This window comes from Stigmatopora argus, chromosome 5 (assembly GCF_051989625.1).
Source record: "Stigmatopora argus isolate UIUO_Sarg chromosome 5, RoL_Sarg_1.0, whole genome shotgun sequence".
NCBI classification, from domain to species: domain Eukaryota; kingdom Metazoa; phylum Chordata; class Actinopteri; order Syngnathiformes; family Syngnathidae; genus Stigmatopora; species Stigmatopora argus.
In genome coordinates this window covers 6,652,821-6,674,078 of record NC_135391.1, presented here as the reverse complement: position 1 = coordinate 6,674,078, position 21,258 = coordinate 6,652,821, and the positions used below count along the sequence as shown (strand labels likewise).

Genomic DNA, 21,258 nt, shown 5'->3' with positions numbered 1-21,258 from the left:
CCACATATGGCTCCCGAGCCATAGGTTTCCTACCCCTGTTTTAAAGGAATATATGTAGTGCTATTTTTTTTTTAATAATTACAGCCCACTGAGCAAAATTAGCCAGAACCGCCTCTGTTCCAAATATATGACTACTAAACATTTTTTTCATGTATATTATGAAGCCATTAATTAGCCACAGCTGAGTCACATTTCCCAAACGACGAACAGCCGTGAGACTTTTCCCCGCTGTGATGGCTTATTGATTAGGACCACTTGTCGAAGTGTCTCCTCCTCTCTGTCTCTCTTAGTTGCTATTGGTTAAGCGTGAAGCGGGTTCCTGGATGCTTAAGCCTGTTTAGGGGGGGCACTTCGGGCGCACGCCGAGTGGCCGCGCTCGAACACGCCGCCGAAAAGAAGAGAAGATGCTTGTTCTCTTTCCTTCAGCTGTTCAGCCCTCCAGCTCACGTCTCTCCTCTTCACTTTCAAACACTATTCTTGCCGGCTTCACGGAAGGAACTTGCCGTGCCTGGACTGGTCCAGCACGGAAGAAGCATCAAGACTCGGGAGCAGTCAGTCTCGCTTAACCGGGGACCACTACGCGTCGGTATGGGGGCACTGAAGAGAGGACGCTTTGCTTATACGACGGCTTTTCTACTTTTTGCGTGTTGCACGTCATCTGTCATCTCCAAAGGTAAGCAGGATTTCTCCTAGTACTTGTACAAGCACTTTTGGGTGAATGTTTTGCACGCAGCACAACATCTCAGTGAAAAATGTTGCGATGTGGGATGCTGCAAACACACTTTCCAATAGGAGGGGACATTTCTCTTTTTGGTTTGCTTTTTCATCTCCTTATCTAGGATTCTTTGTATCAGTTTAAGTTTTTTTTCGACGTGCAGAAGAGGTTAAGGTTACACCGGAGTATTCACTGGTTCCTATACCAGTACATCCAGTATCCATCGGAACCTTACTGGTACTAAAGCATCATATGTTGGATTTTAAAAAAAATGTCTGCGCCATATCTAAACAGGACAGTAAAGTTCTCACATTTGCATGGTATTTATATTTTACTTTAGATTTTAAATCCAGTTATATTCAGCCACCCTTTTTTCTTCTTCTTATAAAAGAGGTTTTCTATCTGTAATATTCCTGTTCATAGTGCATGCAGCTTCATTCACAAGTCCTGAAATTAATTTGAGAGGGCATAAATATATGTTAAGAAAAATACATTTCAATCACAAAACAGAATAACCTGTTACATTACATGCTGGTGTAATTAATGGCTGGCTTTATGTTCTCAACTGGCGCCAATGTTTTTCTTACTGTCAAAGTATAATGACTATTCAACTGAAAAAAGATTTCAGTAAAAAGATGAACACTGTCAACATTGTATATTTTCTATGTTTATACTTTTGGGCCAAAAAATGCTACTAAAAATATTTATTGAATCTACCTTTTTTTCTTGATAAATGAAGTACTGGACAGGCAGCTGCATTTTTTTTTTTTGCTTCCCAATTGTTTCTTGTTGCATTGGGTAGTTAAATAATAATAATAATAATCCACAGTTTTCCACTGCTAGATTAGTGTTTTTGTAGCGGAGATTGCAATACTTACTATTAAAGGTAATAAGAACATGAAAATATACCTGCAGTTGTCTAAAGGTTAGAATGAAAACCACCTTTGAACAAACATTTGGCATCACCAATACAACCATTTGAAATGCTCTGATCAGGAACCGTTGTTGCACTAGGAAAAACATCCAGAAGAGAAGAAGAATTGTCTAGAACATCAACCCAATTACAGATAGTACTACACTAAAAGATTAGCTAGTGCACTAGGCGATGCAAATCACCCATTACTATACCCAATATAAACACGGAGGTTAGACTTCAATTGGAATTTGCCAAAAAGAATATAGGGCATCTTAAACAATTGGGAGCAAGGTTTTATGGAACGAGACCTAGATTAACCTTTACACTTATGTTGCAAAAGCTTCATCTCTGAGGGGGAAAAGGATTTTGCTCCAATTTTCTAACAGTTCATCTCTGAAAGTCGGTGGACATAATGCCGTGGATTTGGATGCTTTTTCCGGTAGGTTCTCACTGATCTTTGAAGAACAGAAGCAAAATGAAGTTGTCTACAGACACATTTGGTCTGTCAATTACAAGAAAGATATTAAATATATCTATTGGGGACTAGAAAAAGTACTCATATGACCAATAATCCTGTGGTACAAGAAACTGTATTGATTACGGCCACACTAATTCAAACACTGGACTGTGTTGATTCCCGTTATTTGTCCCAGTTTGATGCTTTTATTTGTTGAAACAACAGGACACAACTTAGGGCGGGCGGTCATCAAGCTGCAGCCGAGTTGATCATTTATCATCACGCTATCACAGCTCCGTATCACTGTAGTCATTAAACTGTTTTATGTCACTGGAGAATTGTGAAAGAAATACGAGCCCAGCGCAATAGTGCTGCTGTGAATGTTTCACTTTCGCCTTGTATGAAAATCAATACCAACCCTAAACACGCAGTCTCAAAAAAAAGAACAGACACTAAAATCATTGTTTAAAAAGAGTTGCATTTAAAAAGCAACCTTAGGCTATTTTTATTCAGACTCGTACACTATCTAAAAAATAAAACCACATTTCCACCCCTGTAGTTTTAATGGTTAAACGATCTGCCCAAATATGATACCTGCTGACAAATGATTATTATAAATGATTGCATATTTTACACAAAAATCCATGAAGCCCTCATTCACGACACTTGCAAGAACAGCAGTGATTTTTTTTTTCGCTCTCTCTTTTCAACATTGTGATCATGCTGATAAGCCGAATCAATTATTTTGGTCACCATGATAGCAATATGCCATTTTCATGCCTCCTCTTTATGAACAACAGGTGTCACACAAACATTTTCCAAACAAAGAACACAGCAGAATGGCTGTAATGGGACTTGCACAGCTCGCCTCCACAAGCTCTTAAAGATCAATGGTGATGTTTGCATGCAAGGGGGCTCCTCCTGTGTAACACGAGGAAACACGGAAATGCTTTCTAATGGCTCACTGCATTTTTGGTCAGAAAGGTGCCGCCAATACAGGCCAAATGATTTGATTTGTTTGGAGGTGAGTCGCAGTGGCGGTCCGTGCATTTTCTCGTAGCGCCTTCAACGGGTAAAATCCACTTCCTAGCAGAATTTAATGATTAAATACAAATACTGGAGCTTTTCAGACATTACAACCGGGCCGGGGGGTGATTTTCACGGGAAAATGCAGCGATGGACGTCAAAGGCGAAACGGCAAAAATTGCACTAAAATGGGGTAAAATCCACTTCCTAGCAGCATTTAGTGATTAAATACAAACACTGGAGCTTTTCAGTTATCAGATCCAGGGCCACTATTGAAATATTATTTAGGAATATAGCCATATTTTACTCACCAAAAATCCTTTTTAACTGTACACAATATCCATCCTCCTTTCTTCCTTCTTTTCTATCGCCATCGAAGGTAATGCTGAAAGTCGAGCCTGTCCTGTCGTATTTCTGGTATAGTCCGTCTTAAAAATGGCTTTAAATCAACACAACAATATATTTGCTTGTGCAGCTCGCTACAGATACAGTTTGGTAGCTCTGGCTAATCGCTAGCCAATAATAGTTGGTGAAAGTGATGACGTATCCCTACGTCTGCGACAAGGCAATGACGTATCCCTACGCCTGCCACAAGGCATTGTGGTGTTGCCAACTCGAAATCTGATTGGTTAAAGCAATAGTCTTGTCAACGCTTGTTTAATGCAGCAGAGCCTACAGAACTGATTGTGAAGGCCTTGAGGCAGATTACTGACCCTGGCAACAAATAATTGCTGAAATGTGATTGGTTAAATGCTTCAATATGAAAACACATCTGGAAGCAGTGCAGCCAGGGGGAAAGCAATGAAAGGAAGCTAACAAATAATTTGGAATTATTTAATAAGTATTGATGGACAAAATATAATATCTGATTCAGATATTTCTTAGGCCAGCAGAGAAGGCCTTGAAGGCCCTGATGGTCCGCCACTGCCCATGTTTTTAGGGAACCAACATTCAACATTCGAAGACTCTTCGGTGGTTGAATGTTGGTTCATGCATGTTATATTTAGTGAAAGCTTAGTAGTGTGTACAGAGTAAGAAAACATTAAAATAGCAGTGCTATGGATGAGTTCATATTTGATTAAGGATTATTCAAATTAGTTGCAATTGGCAGTGATGCTTTGCAGGCTATTGCAAATATGTTATACTCGGTTGAATGGCACAGAGTGATTAAAACAGCTGCCCTGGGGAATATGTGAGCATTTTCACAAGGATTTATTTTTTGGAAATATTGTATGATGGCGTCTTAAGTGGAGAATAAACATCATATTGCACTTTGAATGTTCTGTTATAATTTATTTGGTAACATGTTGCTGTTGTTCTTTATTTTCTTCAGCTTCAAAAGGTATCAGGACAAAAAAAATCCAAAGGTTTCAACAGGGTTCATTTTCTATGAACACGAGAGAGTTGATCCATTATTTCCCATCATAGTGAAATAGAAAGTGAAAGGGTTCATATGATTTCCATACTGTTGGCAAGAGGAATAATCATCACCATCATCATCATGGTGTCATTTGTGACAATGTGAACAGTTGAGTGCCCAGATTTACATTTAAATTAAACCAAATGGCCTTCCATTCAGAAATGATGTACAGTAATAATGGTTGTAATAAGAGTAAAGAACTCCTATGTAGTGGACTTGTTGTAATGTGGCATTGCTGTCATTCTGGCCTTGTAAAGTCTTTGCAACCTTAAGGCTCATTGCTAATTAAGTCTGTACTCTTTACATTGCAATAAGTATATTAATCCATTCCCATCCCAAGAGTCCAAATGTAGTCCACTTAATTTTTGTCTCCTGACAATGTGTATTTAAGGTTTTGAAGTGGATATACAGTAAAATGTCTGCTACACAGACGAATGGCAGCATTTTTTCATGATGAATTATTTAAAAACACATCATTGATGTCACACCTAGTATTATTGTAAAAGTGTACTATATATACCCACTAAACATCATAAAGATTTAGCCATTTGTATTGAGAGTCATGGTCACTTTGGCTGCCTTTTTTTAATCAAATGTTTATACACCGTTTCCCACGACATTATTAAGATATTGAGTTTTGGATTTCTTTTGTTCAGAATTTTCATCAAAGCGATAACTACTCTTAGTCACAACTCGCGTCTTTTTGTCATATTGGGACTACAGTAATACAGTACTAGATACTAATTTAAAGAAAGCAAAATTCCTCGAACCCAAATTTAGAGAGTTATTGTATTTAACCGTATATGCTTAAGGTTTGTGGGTTTTGTTCCCATTTGTGTCTGGCTAAAAAGGTGCTGGCGCTCAGGTCTTTGCTTTGAAAAAAAATTAATGCCTGTGTCACTAGATGGAAGTAATGCCTGTCATCTACTCTACGTCCAGAAACACTAGACACACAGAACTGAATATAGCACTGTACCGGGGCAAGGCTGAACAATCTGTCTGACTTTTTCAATTGAAAATGCTATTATATGAAAGCCTATACTGTTTCACCAGTCTTAAAAATACCTCTATTTCTACTGGAAACCAATTTTTCAATTCCCCACTTTGACCAAATGTACATTTTTTTTAAAACAGCAATGTTTTAACATACTATATGTATATATCCATGTGTGTGTATATATATAAGAAATTGTTTACTTCATTTGGTCAAATTTGTAGTAGTTGATAAATCTGTACTTCAATGATATTCACATTTAATTAAAAAAGAAGATTTCTCCATTTATTAGGGATTGTTAAATGTCCTCCAGATAGTGCATTCCCAGGGACTGTAATAAATAACATTTAGTCCTCAGTGGAGCTTTTATTCTCCTACAACAACAAGCAGAACAGTCTCCAGTAGAAAGCATCACTAATATGTGTTTTCCCACAGTAATTGAGCCTTTTCCATGAATCAAATGGGGGCACTGCATGATTACACAAGCTTCAACTGCTTCATATCTGTAGTTACTGACAAATGGACCAGATGCTGTATTTTATTAGAAGAATTTATCATAGACATTCCTCTAACACCCACTTTCTCACTGCCATAAGGCGTGTGAGAAAGTGTGCCCTCAAGTAAATGCATACTAGTAAACACACACATTTTGCATTTTCACGATGTGTAGTTCATTTGATAGCATCTATCTAGGTCTGCACTTTCATTAATGGAAATGCAAGAGTCCATCTCTTATCAAGCCAGCGACAAAGCAATATTTTTATCGAAGAACATGTCTTTGTAACATATCAGTCGTGAGTGCAGTCTTTGTCAGACCGATCTCAAGTAAATGACCTTTTAAATGACAGTCATTTTTGACAGTTGAGCTTTGACCAGCAATCATTTGCGTATGGATTTTGTCATTGTAACACCTTGTCTGATACGTAGATCTCTAGTTTGCCTTTTTCATCCTTGGTGCACAGTTTGCCGACTCAATTGGTTCCCTGCTATTCCTATACTGAGTCTCATGGCCTTGGGATAGCTGTTCAAACCATGTCCTGCCTTCATCCATGGTGCACTAGCACACCCACTGGGACAGAACAGTGCTTCAGGACAAGTTGTGATGAATGGACTGTCCAGCTCCACTTCCAGCTTGCAGTGTCTTGCCCTATGTAAAAGGACTCATAGTTTTGCTAGCGGGTAGATGTTAGTCATTGGCCTGTGCTATTTGTGACCCATACCTTGACATACAGGGGTGCAACAGAGCACAAAAGGATTAACCACGAGTTTATTTTACAAATATGTAAGCTGCTCTTATGGGAAATGCATACGCTTACTCAGGTGTTTATGATACGGTCTGTGTAATCCATAGGTTTATTATTGTGGTTATACTGTTGGTGTGTAAATATGATCTATTTTTATGGTGGATAAATCAATTGTAGCATGTTGATGTTGTAAATCTCAGGGCTAGTTGTTTGCGTAATGCCTGTCGGTTGTTTAAATAATGTTTCATCTAGTTTTGCTAGTGCTCCTTTCCATATTTGTCTCTACTACAATATTTCCAAGCAAGGGATTATTTGAGGCAATTTTGTTGTTCAGTGCAGCACAAAATATCATCCTTTTTTCTGTTGGATTTATTATATGTCGCCGTCTCTGGGCCGACTGTACACCTTGGACCACAAATGGACTTTTCTAGTGGTCTTAGAAGGCATTTCTTCTCTCATCTAAGCGGATTTCATCAGTTCATGCAACAAGGCTAATGCCCTGAAAATTAAATGACCTGGATGAATGGGAAAATTCGCCACGATACGACATGGATTTTTTTCCCCAGTCAATCACAGGGCAAATATATAAAGACGAACATTTGCGTTTATGCAATCATTGAGCAGAAAAAGATCCTGCACGGACTGCATGGCAGATTCTGTGAATGACTGCCTACCAATTTTGCTGTATTCATGTGACAAAACAAACCTATTCATGTCATCAGCCTAGCGCAAAGCAATATTCTTCTCCAATTAATTCATCTTATTTTGGTTTGGGTTTGGAAAAGTTGTGTGGTTTCTGGTTTGAGTTTGTGTTTTTAGGGTATGAATTGTGGTCGCCCCTTTTACATTCTCAGCGCAATAATAAAGAAATCTTTTAGTGTTTTTGTGCACGGTTCTAGCTGTAGTCAGCTCAACTAATCATTAGAAAGCTGGTCAGCTCTATGTCACCTTGTCTTTATGTTTGGCCTTGCTGTACTTGCACTTTTCTTACAAGATGGATTCATGCAATTTCAAAACAGGTCAATGTTTTAAAAAATGAAAGTATCTTGGGCACAAATGCAGAAAAAAATGAATATATATATAATCAAATGTGTCTTTCCTTCAGACCACCGTTTACATAATTGCACATTTTTGGGAATTATTGGTCATTTAGTTGTTCACATAGCTAACATTTTTTCAGTTCAATGCAGGCCGCTTTCAAGGAATATATAAGGAGACACAGTGAAGCCTTAATTGAAATACCTACGAAGGTAACCCAAGTTCAAAATCAAAGATGCTGAGTTTTCATTATTACTTTATTACTCTAGCCCATATTCCGATGGGATAGCCTCCAGCACCTCCAGAAGACTCGGGAGATTAAGCGATAGCACTAATGAATTATGTCGTTCATTTGGTTAAAATTCATCAAGTCTGTAACCCCAAAATCCAAAAAGTCAAACAAGTATTGGAGTGACCTTTTAATCAGTTTATCTACTATGTTTTTGTCTACGCATTGTGAATATGCAAAGTCTATGTAAATTCCAAGTCGTTGTTGTGTTGTTCTAATTTGACTATTTATTTTTGCTATTCATGGTTTGTTGTTGTTCAGGCAGTCTTTTGCTCAAGTGCATTCTTTTCAAGTTTTTAGTTAAGCCATCAAAAGCAAAGTGGGCTATTGTCTCAGCGTTTAAGATTTGGATTGTAATTTTGACAAAGTTAAGACGCCTCTCATTGCTTACATCTTTCTTATTATAACCTTAGACCTTTTGTTTATTTGAGATGCCCGAGAAAATAATTAAAGATTTTGCAGTATAAAGTGACAGTAGGATATAATTCTGATTGATAACTATGTAAAACATGTGACATAGTATGCATAGAGTGATGGAATAACTTTGATTATGATAATATTGTCAGATGTAACAAACTTAGATGTGTATAAAGAAAAATGACAGAATTGCAATTGGCTATACAGGTCAATTGTTTAAAAAGTTGATGAGAGAGGGGAGAAAAACTGTAAGAATTGGAATGGTATGGCATTGCCTCTTACCAAAAGGTATTTTTAAAATGTTCTGCTGATGTAGATAAGTCAGTTTGTTGAATCCACTCCCAGTATGACGCTGGGTGGTTCTCAAATACTGTCAACAGTTACAGAGATAAACATTGCATTAATGTTTTTTTAATGATTCCCATTTAATTCAGCAGCTGAATAATAATGAGGGTTAATTACATTATCCGTGTGGAGGGACGAGTCATTCAATCATTTTCAGTTAGTTGTTAATGCAGTTTTGTCAGAGTCTAAGCTCAGACAAAACTGTGCCGCCCTGATGACATTAGTCTTACTCTAGAATAGGTAGTCAAACTTTTCCTTTGCAAGCTTCGCACAAATCTCATGTTTTCTAATCACGCCTCATGTCAGGGTGTTGATTAATGAATTAAAACATGTTTTTATTCTAACAGGAGACATGACAAACGGCAAAGAAAGTAAGCAAAGCAAAGCTATTTATGAGAGCTGTAATCTTAAATTTAGCACCATTGCGCCTTGACAGAGGCCTCCAATCATTTACACCAGGGTTGTTTAATGGTTGCTCATATTTGACTACCGTGTTAAAATTCTGCACATCATACTTTTATTTTAATATTTTCGGAAGCTCTCATCTTTGAATTCCCGCTCAAGGGCACGTTCTTAACTGCCTTTCTTTCTTATAGCCTATTTGAATTTGACAGTCTGTTCTCACACTCGAATGGCCAAATCTCACATATAACGTAACTCACTCAAAGCATCAATGTGGATTCACAAATAATCAAAATCAGCCTTTCAAAAGTTGCAGCCACTGTGAAACTGGGGAGAAGCTATTCACAGCCTGTCACTTAAGCAGAGACATCAGGTGCTAGGTTACGGTGCTGCTGCTGGTGGGATTCAGCATATTTCAAGATGGGGCTTTGAACATATATATATATATATATATAAAAAATATTAATTAATATATATATATATATATATATATATATAAAAATTAATATTATATATATATATATATATATATATATATATATATATATATATATATATATATATATATATATATATATAATGAATTATACACCACTTTGCTTTGTCTTGGTGGGATGCTTTTGTAACTCATCAGTTCCTTATGTGCCCAAGGCAAACTCCCACTGCTTTCTTTTTATGCTTTAAAATCTCTCTGTTGAAAGTCCTCTTGGCTTTTGATACAATCTCAAAGTTCTCCAGGGTCAGCACTACAGTGGATTGCTTTCCCTTCTTTGGAAACCGATGTTTACTCATCTCAACCTTGTGGGCAAAGCGGGCTCTTTTACTGATTTGCCATGGTTTGTGCCCACACACCGTGGCTCTTTTGTTGCTTTTGTGTTTGACTTTTTTAAACTGCCTATGCCTCCGATTAAAATTTACAGCAGTTATGAAACAATATGCTCTGCATTGGGTTATTAGCCTCAAGCTGCTGCTTGTTTAGTAACCACTTGGATGGGTGTCTGTCTAATTTTGTCAATTTTCCTATGATTTATGATGTTAAAATAAACAATTGATACTCTGTAGTTTTAGCTTGAACAAGCACGGGCGGAGCTTCGGGGTGGGTTACGGGTGCATCTAAGCCCCGCCTTCTAGGGGGCCCGGTTTGGAGCGTAACGGGGCCCTGATTCATTCACATAATCGAAGTTTTATCTTTTGTACTCACATTTTTAGCTGCGCTTTTTGAGGCTTTGATAAAGTGTCCTTTCACACTTGCAGAATTGAAGTCTAAGGTGTGCCATGTCCTGTTTATAAATAGTATGTGCACTGACAAAAAATGGAATAATAGTTGCAGTTGAAAGTCCAAGTAAGAACACTTTTTTTGGTGTTTAAGACATGCAATTTAATCTTGAGTTCTCACCAGAGGGATGCACACGGAGTGAAAGCTTTTCTCACAATACCCCCTCTCAACTCGGGCCATGTAAAATCCATTTTGGGGCTACAAGCCAAAGAGCCCCTGCTAAGTAAGAAAAATCACCTCCCTACAGTAAAATGCTTTTAACTTCACTCAACTACAGGTCAGGTGCACTCCATCACTGGTGAGTATGGAGAAAACCTTAACAATGGGTCAGAAATACTTTTAAGTAAAATAATTATGGTCATCATTATGCAGCATTTAAGATTTTTTTCTAACATTTTCTATTTTGAATCAAATTAGGTATATCAAAACCATTCATTCATTAATTTTCCAAACCTTTTATCCTCACAAGATCACGGGGGGTGCTGGAGCCTATCCCAGACAACCATTCATGCTCACACTCATACCCAGAGGAAATTTACAGTGCTCAACCGGCGTACGTGCATGTTTATGGGATGTGGGAAGAAACCGGAGTACCCGGAGAGAACCCACGCAAGCCGGGGAGAACATGCAAACTCCACACAGTGAGGAATAACCTGAGATCGACACCAGAACTTTGAGACTGACGCGCTAACCACTTTCTACCAGGCCGGCCATAAAAACTATGAACATACAAGATTAAGACATCAAGTGAATAAAGGATATTTATACCTTTTGATGCTTCTTACCATCAAATGTGCTCCAATGTAGAGAAAAAAAGCTAAGTTGTAGTGCACCAGTAGCATTGGCAATGAGCTTCTTTGCTCAATGGACTGATTCTGTACGGTTGGGCAGATTGAATAGAACAAATTGAAGCCATTCATCAGCACTGCTAGTGTGTCAGTAATGAGTAGCCATCTAGGCTTTATGTTAAGTAGAATAGGAATTCAGGATGAAAAGCATTACTATGTATTCTTGTTGATTTTAATTGGCATTCGGACTGTGAAATGAATTGAAAGTTGAATTTTTTCCTTATACTCCCTATTATTATTCTTTCTACTTGAAATCATAATATCTTTAAGTTTAAGGGAAAATGTTAACAGTAAAGTGTCCACAGTGGGATTCAAACTAAAAGAGCAAGAGTTATTAAATGGCCCACATCATAAGTAGTACAAAGCCAAACTTTATTTTTTTTAAACTGTCAATACACAGACTTTAATGAATGAATATTTACCAATTTATTAACAAATTCTTCATAATTGGAATCTTGCATTGAAATAAAAAAAATAGTTTGCTACTCCTTAAAAAGGTTAAAATTGCTAAAAAATGTTACAAGAATCTTGGAAGAAGTATGATATGTGAAGATTTTTCTTTTTCCGAACAAATATTCCTCCATGATGCTTTAAGTAACTTGCATATTCTTTTTTATATGGTTTGTCTATAGTACTTGGAAATTTCGATATATTACACCCTTAATAATATATTTATCTTTTTGTAATTCAGATTGTTATAAATAACTATTTGGCATTTATAGCTATAATGTGATAAATGTTATTTTTTTTGGAATAGTCACCGGTCAAATGCCTCTTTTAAATGCCATGTTTGTCATAATGTCTTTTCTTCTAAATGTACTGAACCATGCTCAGTGGAGAAGACAAGCGCTTAAATGTCACCAGCATCCTGGATATGAAGCCTCTGCAGTTTTGCAAGGGCATCTTGTGTGGCTCTTTTTGAGAGGCGACAACTTCGAGTGGTAATTGCTTTTTAGTGTCTCGGAGGTTTGAAGCCAAAGCGAATGTAAATATGATCAAATGGGATTCTGATGGTAGCCTTATTGGTGGTTAGAGTGAAACATAATGTGGCAAAATGGCATCACAGGGGACAACAAAATGCAGCAATTCCATTCATTTCAATTGGTCTACTACTTGAGCATTGGATGGAAATGAATACTAAGATTTCTGTTTTTGTGGTAGGCCACATCATTCAGAGACCAAAAAGAATATCTTCCCACAATCATAACATGTCTGTAAAGAAAAAAATTAAAAACCATCCTTTGAGAGGTCTTTGTTCATTTTGACTCCACACATTTGCAAAATCAAAGGAATTTTGGCTGTCATAGCCATTTCTAATTCAAACATGATACTGTATGCCTGCAGAGTTAGATTTTCAGCTACTAAAGAAAATTACCTTTTTTTGTCCTCAACTCTGTGTTCATATACTGTGCCTGTGTGTTTATACACAATCACACATCGAGTGTATGCTGTGAGATTGCTGGGAAGTAATATATGTAGTCCAAACAAAAAAACACGAATGTAAATTGCCATAACATGAACACCAATTGTAAACGCTTTGCAAAACATAAAAAACACGGATATAAATTGCCCACAGCATGAGCGCGAATTGCAAACGCTTTGAAAAAGAAAAAAATACGAATGCAAATTGCCACAACACGAATACCAATTGGAAACACTTTGCAAAAGAAAAAAAAGCTAAAATGCAAATTGACCCAAACAAATAGCCACAACATGAATGCGAACACACTAGATGAAGCCAAATTGCCACAGCACCAACCCCAATTGCAACAAAACTAATGCAAATCGGCCACGGCACAAATGCAAGTACCCACAAGACGAATGCAAATAGCCACATTCTGATGCAAAAAGGCGACATCGAATTTGATTAAATTCCACTGATGTAGACATTAGGATGACTACTAGGGCAGTGGTTGATAAGCAATAAGTAAATTAATCACACGGTGAATGAATACGAGGTCAGTAATTTTCGGCTCGTATGTTTGAATGAGCTCCGTGTTCTCGTCACATGTGCATGGTAAAACTTCACCAAGGCTAGTTCCTTTCAGAGCTGTTTATTAGTCATCAACACAACATAGAAAAAGAGTTTAGACCTACAAAATAAGACAACATACACACAAACTTGCAGACACGTGTACAGTAATCCCTCGAATATTAATGTAGGCCAGACATGGCCATGATAATCGTGAAGTAGGGTCACCCCGATTATAACTACCTTTTTTTTTCTCCGTGCTGAGACCTAGTAACTAGAGTGGCTTCCGCTTACGAGTTTCAGCGTGGATTTTTACATTTTTATGAACTTAAAAAAAATAATAATAATAGCAGAAAAAAATTGCGATAAGTGAAGTCGCGATAATTGAGGGAAGACTGTATATGGATATCACAGTTTTGGTATCTAGAATCTTAATCAACTCTACTATTTTGTGTGCAAAAACTGATTGTCTAATGGGATGCATGGACCAAGAGTCACAATCTCCTCAGGAGGTTAACTAATCAACAGTATTTTTCAGAACTTGGCTTGAATCATGGCTGATGTCAGCATTACCTTGAGCTATCTGCTATGTTTTTGAACACATATCAAGATGGCCTGGTGTCCTAGTGTGCGCAATCTATTCCGTATTGGCTCGCATTGGCTTACAGGGCTTGGCTGACTGCTGCTGTCAGCAATTGAGTTCACATGGTTTGGAAGCTGTGCTTCACATTTACTCTGCCTCGCCTCCATCGAGGTAAATAAGATGCATTACATGATACTCTACTGTCATTATAGAGGGAAGAGAAAAGCTACTTAATGGAAGGCAGGCAGCACAAGCCAACTGGGAGGGAGTGACAAATAAAGGCATCGCTGAGCCTTTGGGTCTGCTTTATTGTTTTGCATGCTGTATTTCATTTCGTGACGTCGTGTTTTGTAACATTCGATACCGGCCAGCACAGAAAATGGGACTGTAGCCAGGGCAGAAATAAGCTTTTCATTAGTCTAATATTATATTTGCGTGTATTGGCTGCTTTGTTATGGCTCTGATACTTTTTTTTACTGGAGTCACAGATGTGGCAACTCTATTATTAATTCATTTGGTGCAGCAGTGGTCAATCACTCTTGTACTGTTGACTGTTTAAACAAAATCTAACTGCACATTTACTTATATGCACTGCTGTTAAGTGCAATTTGAATACCATTTAGTTCAAACATGGCAGTCCATTTGACATGTTCCTTTGGTTTTCAGTTTCTAGTTAAATCATTGGTAATCTTAAGAACAATAGCTATGAGTTCAACGTGAGTTTGTGACCACTTGACTGCACTTCAGTTGAATAAATGTCCTATATATATATATATACTTATAAAAAAAATTAAAAAATTCATTCATTTTCAAACAAACTAAATGTTTCATTTTAACCATTATTATTCATTTTGCCAGTATGGGTTTCTCACAATTCCAATAAGCTTACAAAGTTAGCAAAACTTGCACTGCAATTCCAAGAATGTTTTGACTTTGTCTGTAGTTCCAGGTGACATGTTAGAAAAAAAGACTTTGCGAAATTAATTACTGTGAGAATCACCTTGATGTGGTTCGGTCGTACACCCTTTACTTTTAGAGCAACCTTGCGATTAATATTTAGTCCTCCGACCGACCTTTGCATGCAAGCACATGCAGAATTCATCACTTTTGGAGATGGTGGATATCATTTCAAAGTGGCACATATATAGGCGATGGGGCAATGCATATGCTTTAGTTGAACTTCAGGATTTTATTCTTGGTAAGATAAATTCATTCACACTCCATTTCACATAGAGGGAAGAGAAAAGCTACTTAATGGAAGGCAACAAGTATTACAATGCCGACCATCTATCTTAAAGGCATAAGGAAATACAGCAAATTACAGTTTGCTTTGAGGGAACCAAGAGTTTTTTGGTAAAATCGTAAATATATGCAAAAGCTAATACAGATTAAGATTTTGTCAAAAATTGATTTTTGGTTTTTCCCAAGACACTAAGGTGCAAAAATAATTCTTTTTTCATATACACATGTATCATACCTATTGACTTTATTTTTAGTTTGTTGTAGATGCCATATTTTTGTTCAGTATGCATAATAAGAGATATAGATAACCATTCATTTTTGCTACTTTTTACTTAATTTTAGCAGGAAAACATAACTACAATTGTATATACTTTTGTTGCAATGTAACATTGGTTAATTTCTAGACATACCCAAGAAGTCAATATTGGTGATTGTTTAGTTTTCGGATTAAAGATTCTCTTTTTTTGTGGTGTAATAAATGAGCTTCTTTTCTGAAGGATTGTACCAATTACACTTCAAAGGCAGATTAGGCAAATAAAAAATCATTGAGGATGTTTTTTTCTCCAAATTTTAAAACCCTGATGATTTCTGAGCATTCTCTGTGAATTCTCAGTGAGTCGCATTAACGAGATTTGCTAGGTCTGAAGAAATTAACCCTTTGGGCCTAATTAACATTTCCACGATTAACATATTTTCCACAGTGATGTCACCTCCTATCTGGCACCTTTTCACAGCAACACTTCAAAGCAATTGGTTTGAAGATATCCCAAATTTCCCAATTTATCTGAACAGATGTGAAGCTAAAAATGTCACAAAAATGTAGAGGAGTTCCCAGAAGAACCTGCATTAGAAGATGATTACTTAAATGAAAGAGAGTCGAGAGCATGCGGTGCCCTTATCCCTCAACCACTGTTAAGACCAAAGAGTTAATATTTCAGCCCTTACCATTTCTCCTCTGAGGTCAGCAGGCGGTCTGTGCTCCTTCCGGGGTTTATTCAATTCTGACAGTACAATGAGGTCTGGTGTCACGTCTTCATCAAATTATTCTGCTAAAAGTGGGGATAAATGACACACATTGTACAAAGTGCCTTTTGTCATGATTAAGTCTTTTAGGAACAGAATCTTGGCAGAACTAACCAATAACACTAAAAAGAGTTACACAAATTTAGCTCAGTCAAAAAGTAAAAAATAAAATAAAGTGAAGCTTATATTAACTAAAAAAATATCTTCTCTGAATTGTCCCACAAAAGTATAACAGATAACGGATAGTACCATAAAATCACAATGCCAAGGCATGATATTATGCAAAAAATAACGTCTCAACTGATAAACACACATTCACCCATAACTTAAATTCTGAATATTTTAAAATTAGAACATATTTTACACATGACAGAAAAAAATAGAACATTTTACACATGACAGAATTATGTGGTACATATAATAGCTACATACAGTAGCTATTCTAATATGAACTGATCCCTGTAGAAAATATGGAAAAAAAACAGTCCAAAGGGGTTTAAAATTCACAATAACAAGCGTCAATAAACCACAAACCATAATCTCTAAATAATCATTCATTTTCTTAGCAACTCACGAGGGTCACCGGGGCGCCGGAGCTTATCCCAGCCAACAACGGGCAGTAGGCGAGGTACACCCTGAATTGGTTGCCAGCCAATCACAAGGCACAAGGAAACGAACAACCATGCACACACGCACATAATTCTGAGTGATAAATCAGCCTACGATGCATGTTTTTAGCTGTGGGAGGAAACCGGAGTACCCAGAGAAAACCCTCGCAGGCAAAGGGAGAACATGCAAACTCAACACAGCACGGAACCCACCAAGAAATTGAACCCATGAACTCAAAACTGTAAGGCAGGCTTGCTAATCACTCAATCACCGTGCCACCAATCTCTAAATAAGTTCATAATATTTCCCAAATGATCTTAACATTATAGATGATTGGATTTCAGAGAAAAGAAATGACCTATTCTCTCTTGCATGTTCTTCTGGCTCCTAGTGCAAATTTACTGTGCTTCGTAGTGCTTTTTGCAGTAATCATCTCTACTGAGAATACGAGTTGCTTTCTCTTCCAGGTACATGACTGATGTTCTTAAAATGGACTAGCAAAATACCCACCATGTTTTTGAAGGGTGTTGGCTGAGAAAATGAAAATATGCATCAGAAAAATTATTTTGACAATTCTCCTTAATTTTTTTCTTAATGGGAACATTGTTGTCGGAAGGTTTGGTAAGGGCTAAAAAACACAAAGGGCTCAACATAATGAAAAAATTGCCCAATTAAACACTTGAACTGAAAGCTTTTGGCCTGTCCTTGGCTAGATTTAACTCTGCAAATTATGGATTACGTCAATTGAACAGCACAAATGCACTACCGTTTAACAGGAATAATCAATCATCAGATTTGCAAAGGAAATCATTCCATCTCAAGAAAATTGCTCACATAATTGTCCCTTGCGCTCCATTTCCTAAATTAGATTTTACATTTTATTAATTTATTATAATGCTGAGAAGACTGCAGTTTCCTCGTATTCAGTTTGGCAAATACTGAACCAATTTAGAGCAAACGTGTTAAATATAGCCTTTTTACGAACACATTTCGGGGACTATCGAGCACTAGTTAAATCTGTAGAAATCTGTGCTTTGTTTTCTTTGATTGCACTCAATGCTGCAAATTTAGTCAACTTTCCTTGTATGCAGCGAAAAGGACTACACTTCAGACAAATGTTTTGTGTTAGGTGCATCTGGGACCTAAGTCAGCCAGCAGATAAACCTATAGCTATTACTCTGGTACTGGAGAAAATCAATTATATGATCAGCAAGATCAATCCACGTTTGCTTTTTTGATGTTTGCATTTAAAGCAACCGAGGGTGATGGATGAGTTTTAGCCTCAGGGTTTCAAATTCAGCTTTTTTCCCTGTATTGACTAGTCAATATTTTCTCGGCAGTCACTGTTCATTATAGGTGTGTTTTTACATGGTGGCAAGGAAGATTGTGATGGGAAAACGATTGAAATCAAAACAGCATGTGTTTTGAGGAGATGTAGAGCTCAGCTTTTTTTTTGCTCGCAGTATTCTTTTCTAATTAGTTTTCATCTGTGCCAAGGTATTGCGTATGGATAAAATATTGTCACTTGGTGTACTTACTATATATTAATGGATACAATGATTCAATGATTTTTTTTGTAAAATACATTTTAGACTGTTCAAATTGAAGAGATTATTCACACTATATTTTGTTAAGCATCCAAATCGGATCAGTATTTGTGTTTTGTCATCAGTATATTCTGCCATGTTTTCAGCAGAACTGTGCACTAAATCAATGTTGCTATATTCAGTTTACCAGACCGGCCAGCCACAATCACGCTAGCAATAACAGTTATTTATATTTGTTTGGTTGTCCCCGTCCAGTTTTCTGGCGCACTGAACCAGAACTGAGCTAATATGCTCCACAGCCAAACGACACTGATTCTTTTATTATTTTTTTTACATTATCTTAATTCAAGATGACTAGACATTGGGCATCAGTCTTTCTTAGAGCAGTGGGACCTATGTAGGGTTTTGTAGTTAGGTTATTTCACCATGGGGTGGATAATGAAAATATTTATTCCAGGATATTTCAATTTATCTGGCTCTGCAGGGAAATACAGTTTAGTTTTTTTCACTGTCAAAATATGGTTCTCTTTGATACCCGCTAAAGAGGTTGTTTCGATTGTTGGTTACTTTTTGAGATTGTGCATATACCACAATTTTGCAGCAACATGCAGTTTTGCCACCATAGTAGTATTAAACCTATTTTTTTAACAAACATTTCAATTACACCATTTTTGTGCCACACATTGATGGCGCTTTTATCAGAATAGTGAAATAAGAGATGCGCAGATGTGCAAAATGTGTCCCTTTTCTGTGTTTTGAATTGGCAACTAGTAGTTATGCTCTATTGACCCCCTTTAGGCTTTCAGCAAAGAAATATCACGCTGGGACTTCGTTTGTAGGCTGCAAATGGAAGTGTTGGACCCGGCTTACCTTGGTTGATGGATCTCTGTTCAAATGGGATATTGTGATAAAGGTGTTTTTATGTTTGAAGTCTGATATTACTGATGTCAGTTGTTGTTTTTAAGGTGGTAATGGATGAATTGATTTTTAATGGGTTATTTGAATATTGTGTGCAATGAAATTTTTTTTTACACAACTGTGCTCTCTAGCCCAGTTCTGTGATTATTCTGAGGGAGCTGACTGATTATAACCAACCTGATAAGCCAAGCGTTCCGATAAGATAAGAAATGTTCTTATTTGCAAACATTGCATTTATATAGCACTGCTGTTTTTAGCACCAGTCATTTGCAGTGAGGGTGAGACTTTATCACCAATATGATCAACTAGAAAGAAAACTATACATTTCCCACAAAATATTTTTTTATATTTTATATATATATATATATATATATATATATATATATATATATATATATATATATATATATATATATATTTGCAGATCAGGTTTCCTCTACACCAGTTCTACTGTCTCATCCGTTTGACTTGAAAATCCATTGATAGTTTGTACCTGTAATCCATTTGAGGAGGCAAGAATTGCCTCCCAGAGCTACTGTTTGGAGTATACTACTGTCCATCCTCATAAATCTAGCCTTTAATGATACTCTATGGGTGCTGTTGTAGAAAACTCTGTGTGTACGAAATGAAGGGAATTCTACCTGACTGAGATGCAGCATTTCATTATGAATATTGTTTTGGTATGAAAAGATGAATCAAGCAAAAAAAGACCATTTAATCATGAGCATTCTGATTTAAAAACTTCTTTTTATAGCTTGAGCTATGAGGGAACCTGCTCTCTGTCCCAAATACTACAATAGATCACACATAATTGTATTTTTTTTCAGTCCAACTTTACTATATTGTGCTGTAGTCACTGCATCACAACTACTTTTTACTCATATATAGCTTAAGTTATAAAATGTCATTTCTGCAGGGCCAGGTGGAACTTGCTAATTAAACAAATTAACAGAGTTGAGAATTTGTACTCTTCATACATTGTTCGAGATATTATTCATGTAATGTACATTTTTAATCAGTCTGCTGAAATGCCAATGACAAAATGCTGATTTAATTCAGAACACTGCAGATTAAGTCCTCGTTGAGGTTCATTTTGATGAAGTATTTCTCTTCTCCACTTATGAACACGAGGTATAATGGAAACATAACCAAATATCATCTATTCTACCAGCCATCGCTGGTGTGAAATATTTTATTTTAGGTATTTTGTGTTTAATGTTTAAATGTTAATTCCCATGTTTGTTGCTGAACAATTCCGACACAGATTACACATTCTATATTTAACATGAGAAGTTAACACACTAACAGTGTTAACTTTAAAAGCCACAGGTGCCTGTCACTTTACTTCCACGTTAATGCATTCAAAAGTATCTCGCTAATTAGTTATGCTTATTTTAAACTCCTATGTTACACATTTGTTGGATCGGACCATGTCAACTGGCAATAATACTGATAATGGTTCATTAAAACTGTACCCTGTAAAAGGGAACATGACTAGCAGATATCTAATTCACTCGAAGGCTTAACGGAGGAATTAATCAGTGCCTTTTCTGTATGCAAGCTTATTATGCCTTACTGGTGAAGTCAAAACAATCGGATAAAATCATTTCTGCTACATTTTCACAAATGAGTAATCAGCAAACATGAGAGACATAGGCACCATTTTAGATACATCTCTTCAGATTTGTGATGGATTGGATAAAAAAACGAACAAAAAGGAGCAAAACACAGGTAATTATTTAGAGCATCCCTTTGGTGAATTACAGCTGCTGTTCACTCCTCCCATAATAAAGGCAGCTGATGAAGCAGTTTTTCGTCTATATTTTGGTGCCTGCCCTTAATCTCTCTTGATCAGTAACAGCAAAAACTTGCATAGCTATGCATGTTTTCTGAGAATACAGCAGGATGGTCCAGGATATGGCTTGTAAATCTGATGGTAAATGCCCGAGATGGGGGGAAAAAGCCAAGCGGGGAAAG

The 21,258-nt window shown here is 36.8% G+C and overlaps 1 protein-coding gene across 3 annotated transcripts in view; it reads left to right on the top strand.

Moving 5' to 3' along the window:
- Positions 1-219: 219 nt before the first annotated feature.
- unc5db (unc-5 netrin receptor Db) overlaps positions 220-21,258 on the top strand; it is an 83,147-nt gene continuing 62,108 nt past the window's right edge. For 2 of the 3 annotated variants that reach the window (XR_013300272.1, XM_077600694.1), the window contains exon 1: positions 220-673. Coding sequence is in view for 2 of the 3 variants with exons in the window: in XM_077600694.1 (XP_077456820.1) it covers positions 589-673 (85 nt within the window). In the remaining variant the exon portion in view is untranslated. The remainder of the gene's footprint in view (positions 674-21,258) is intronic. The other variant, XM_077600693.1, reaches the window with a different exon arrangement.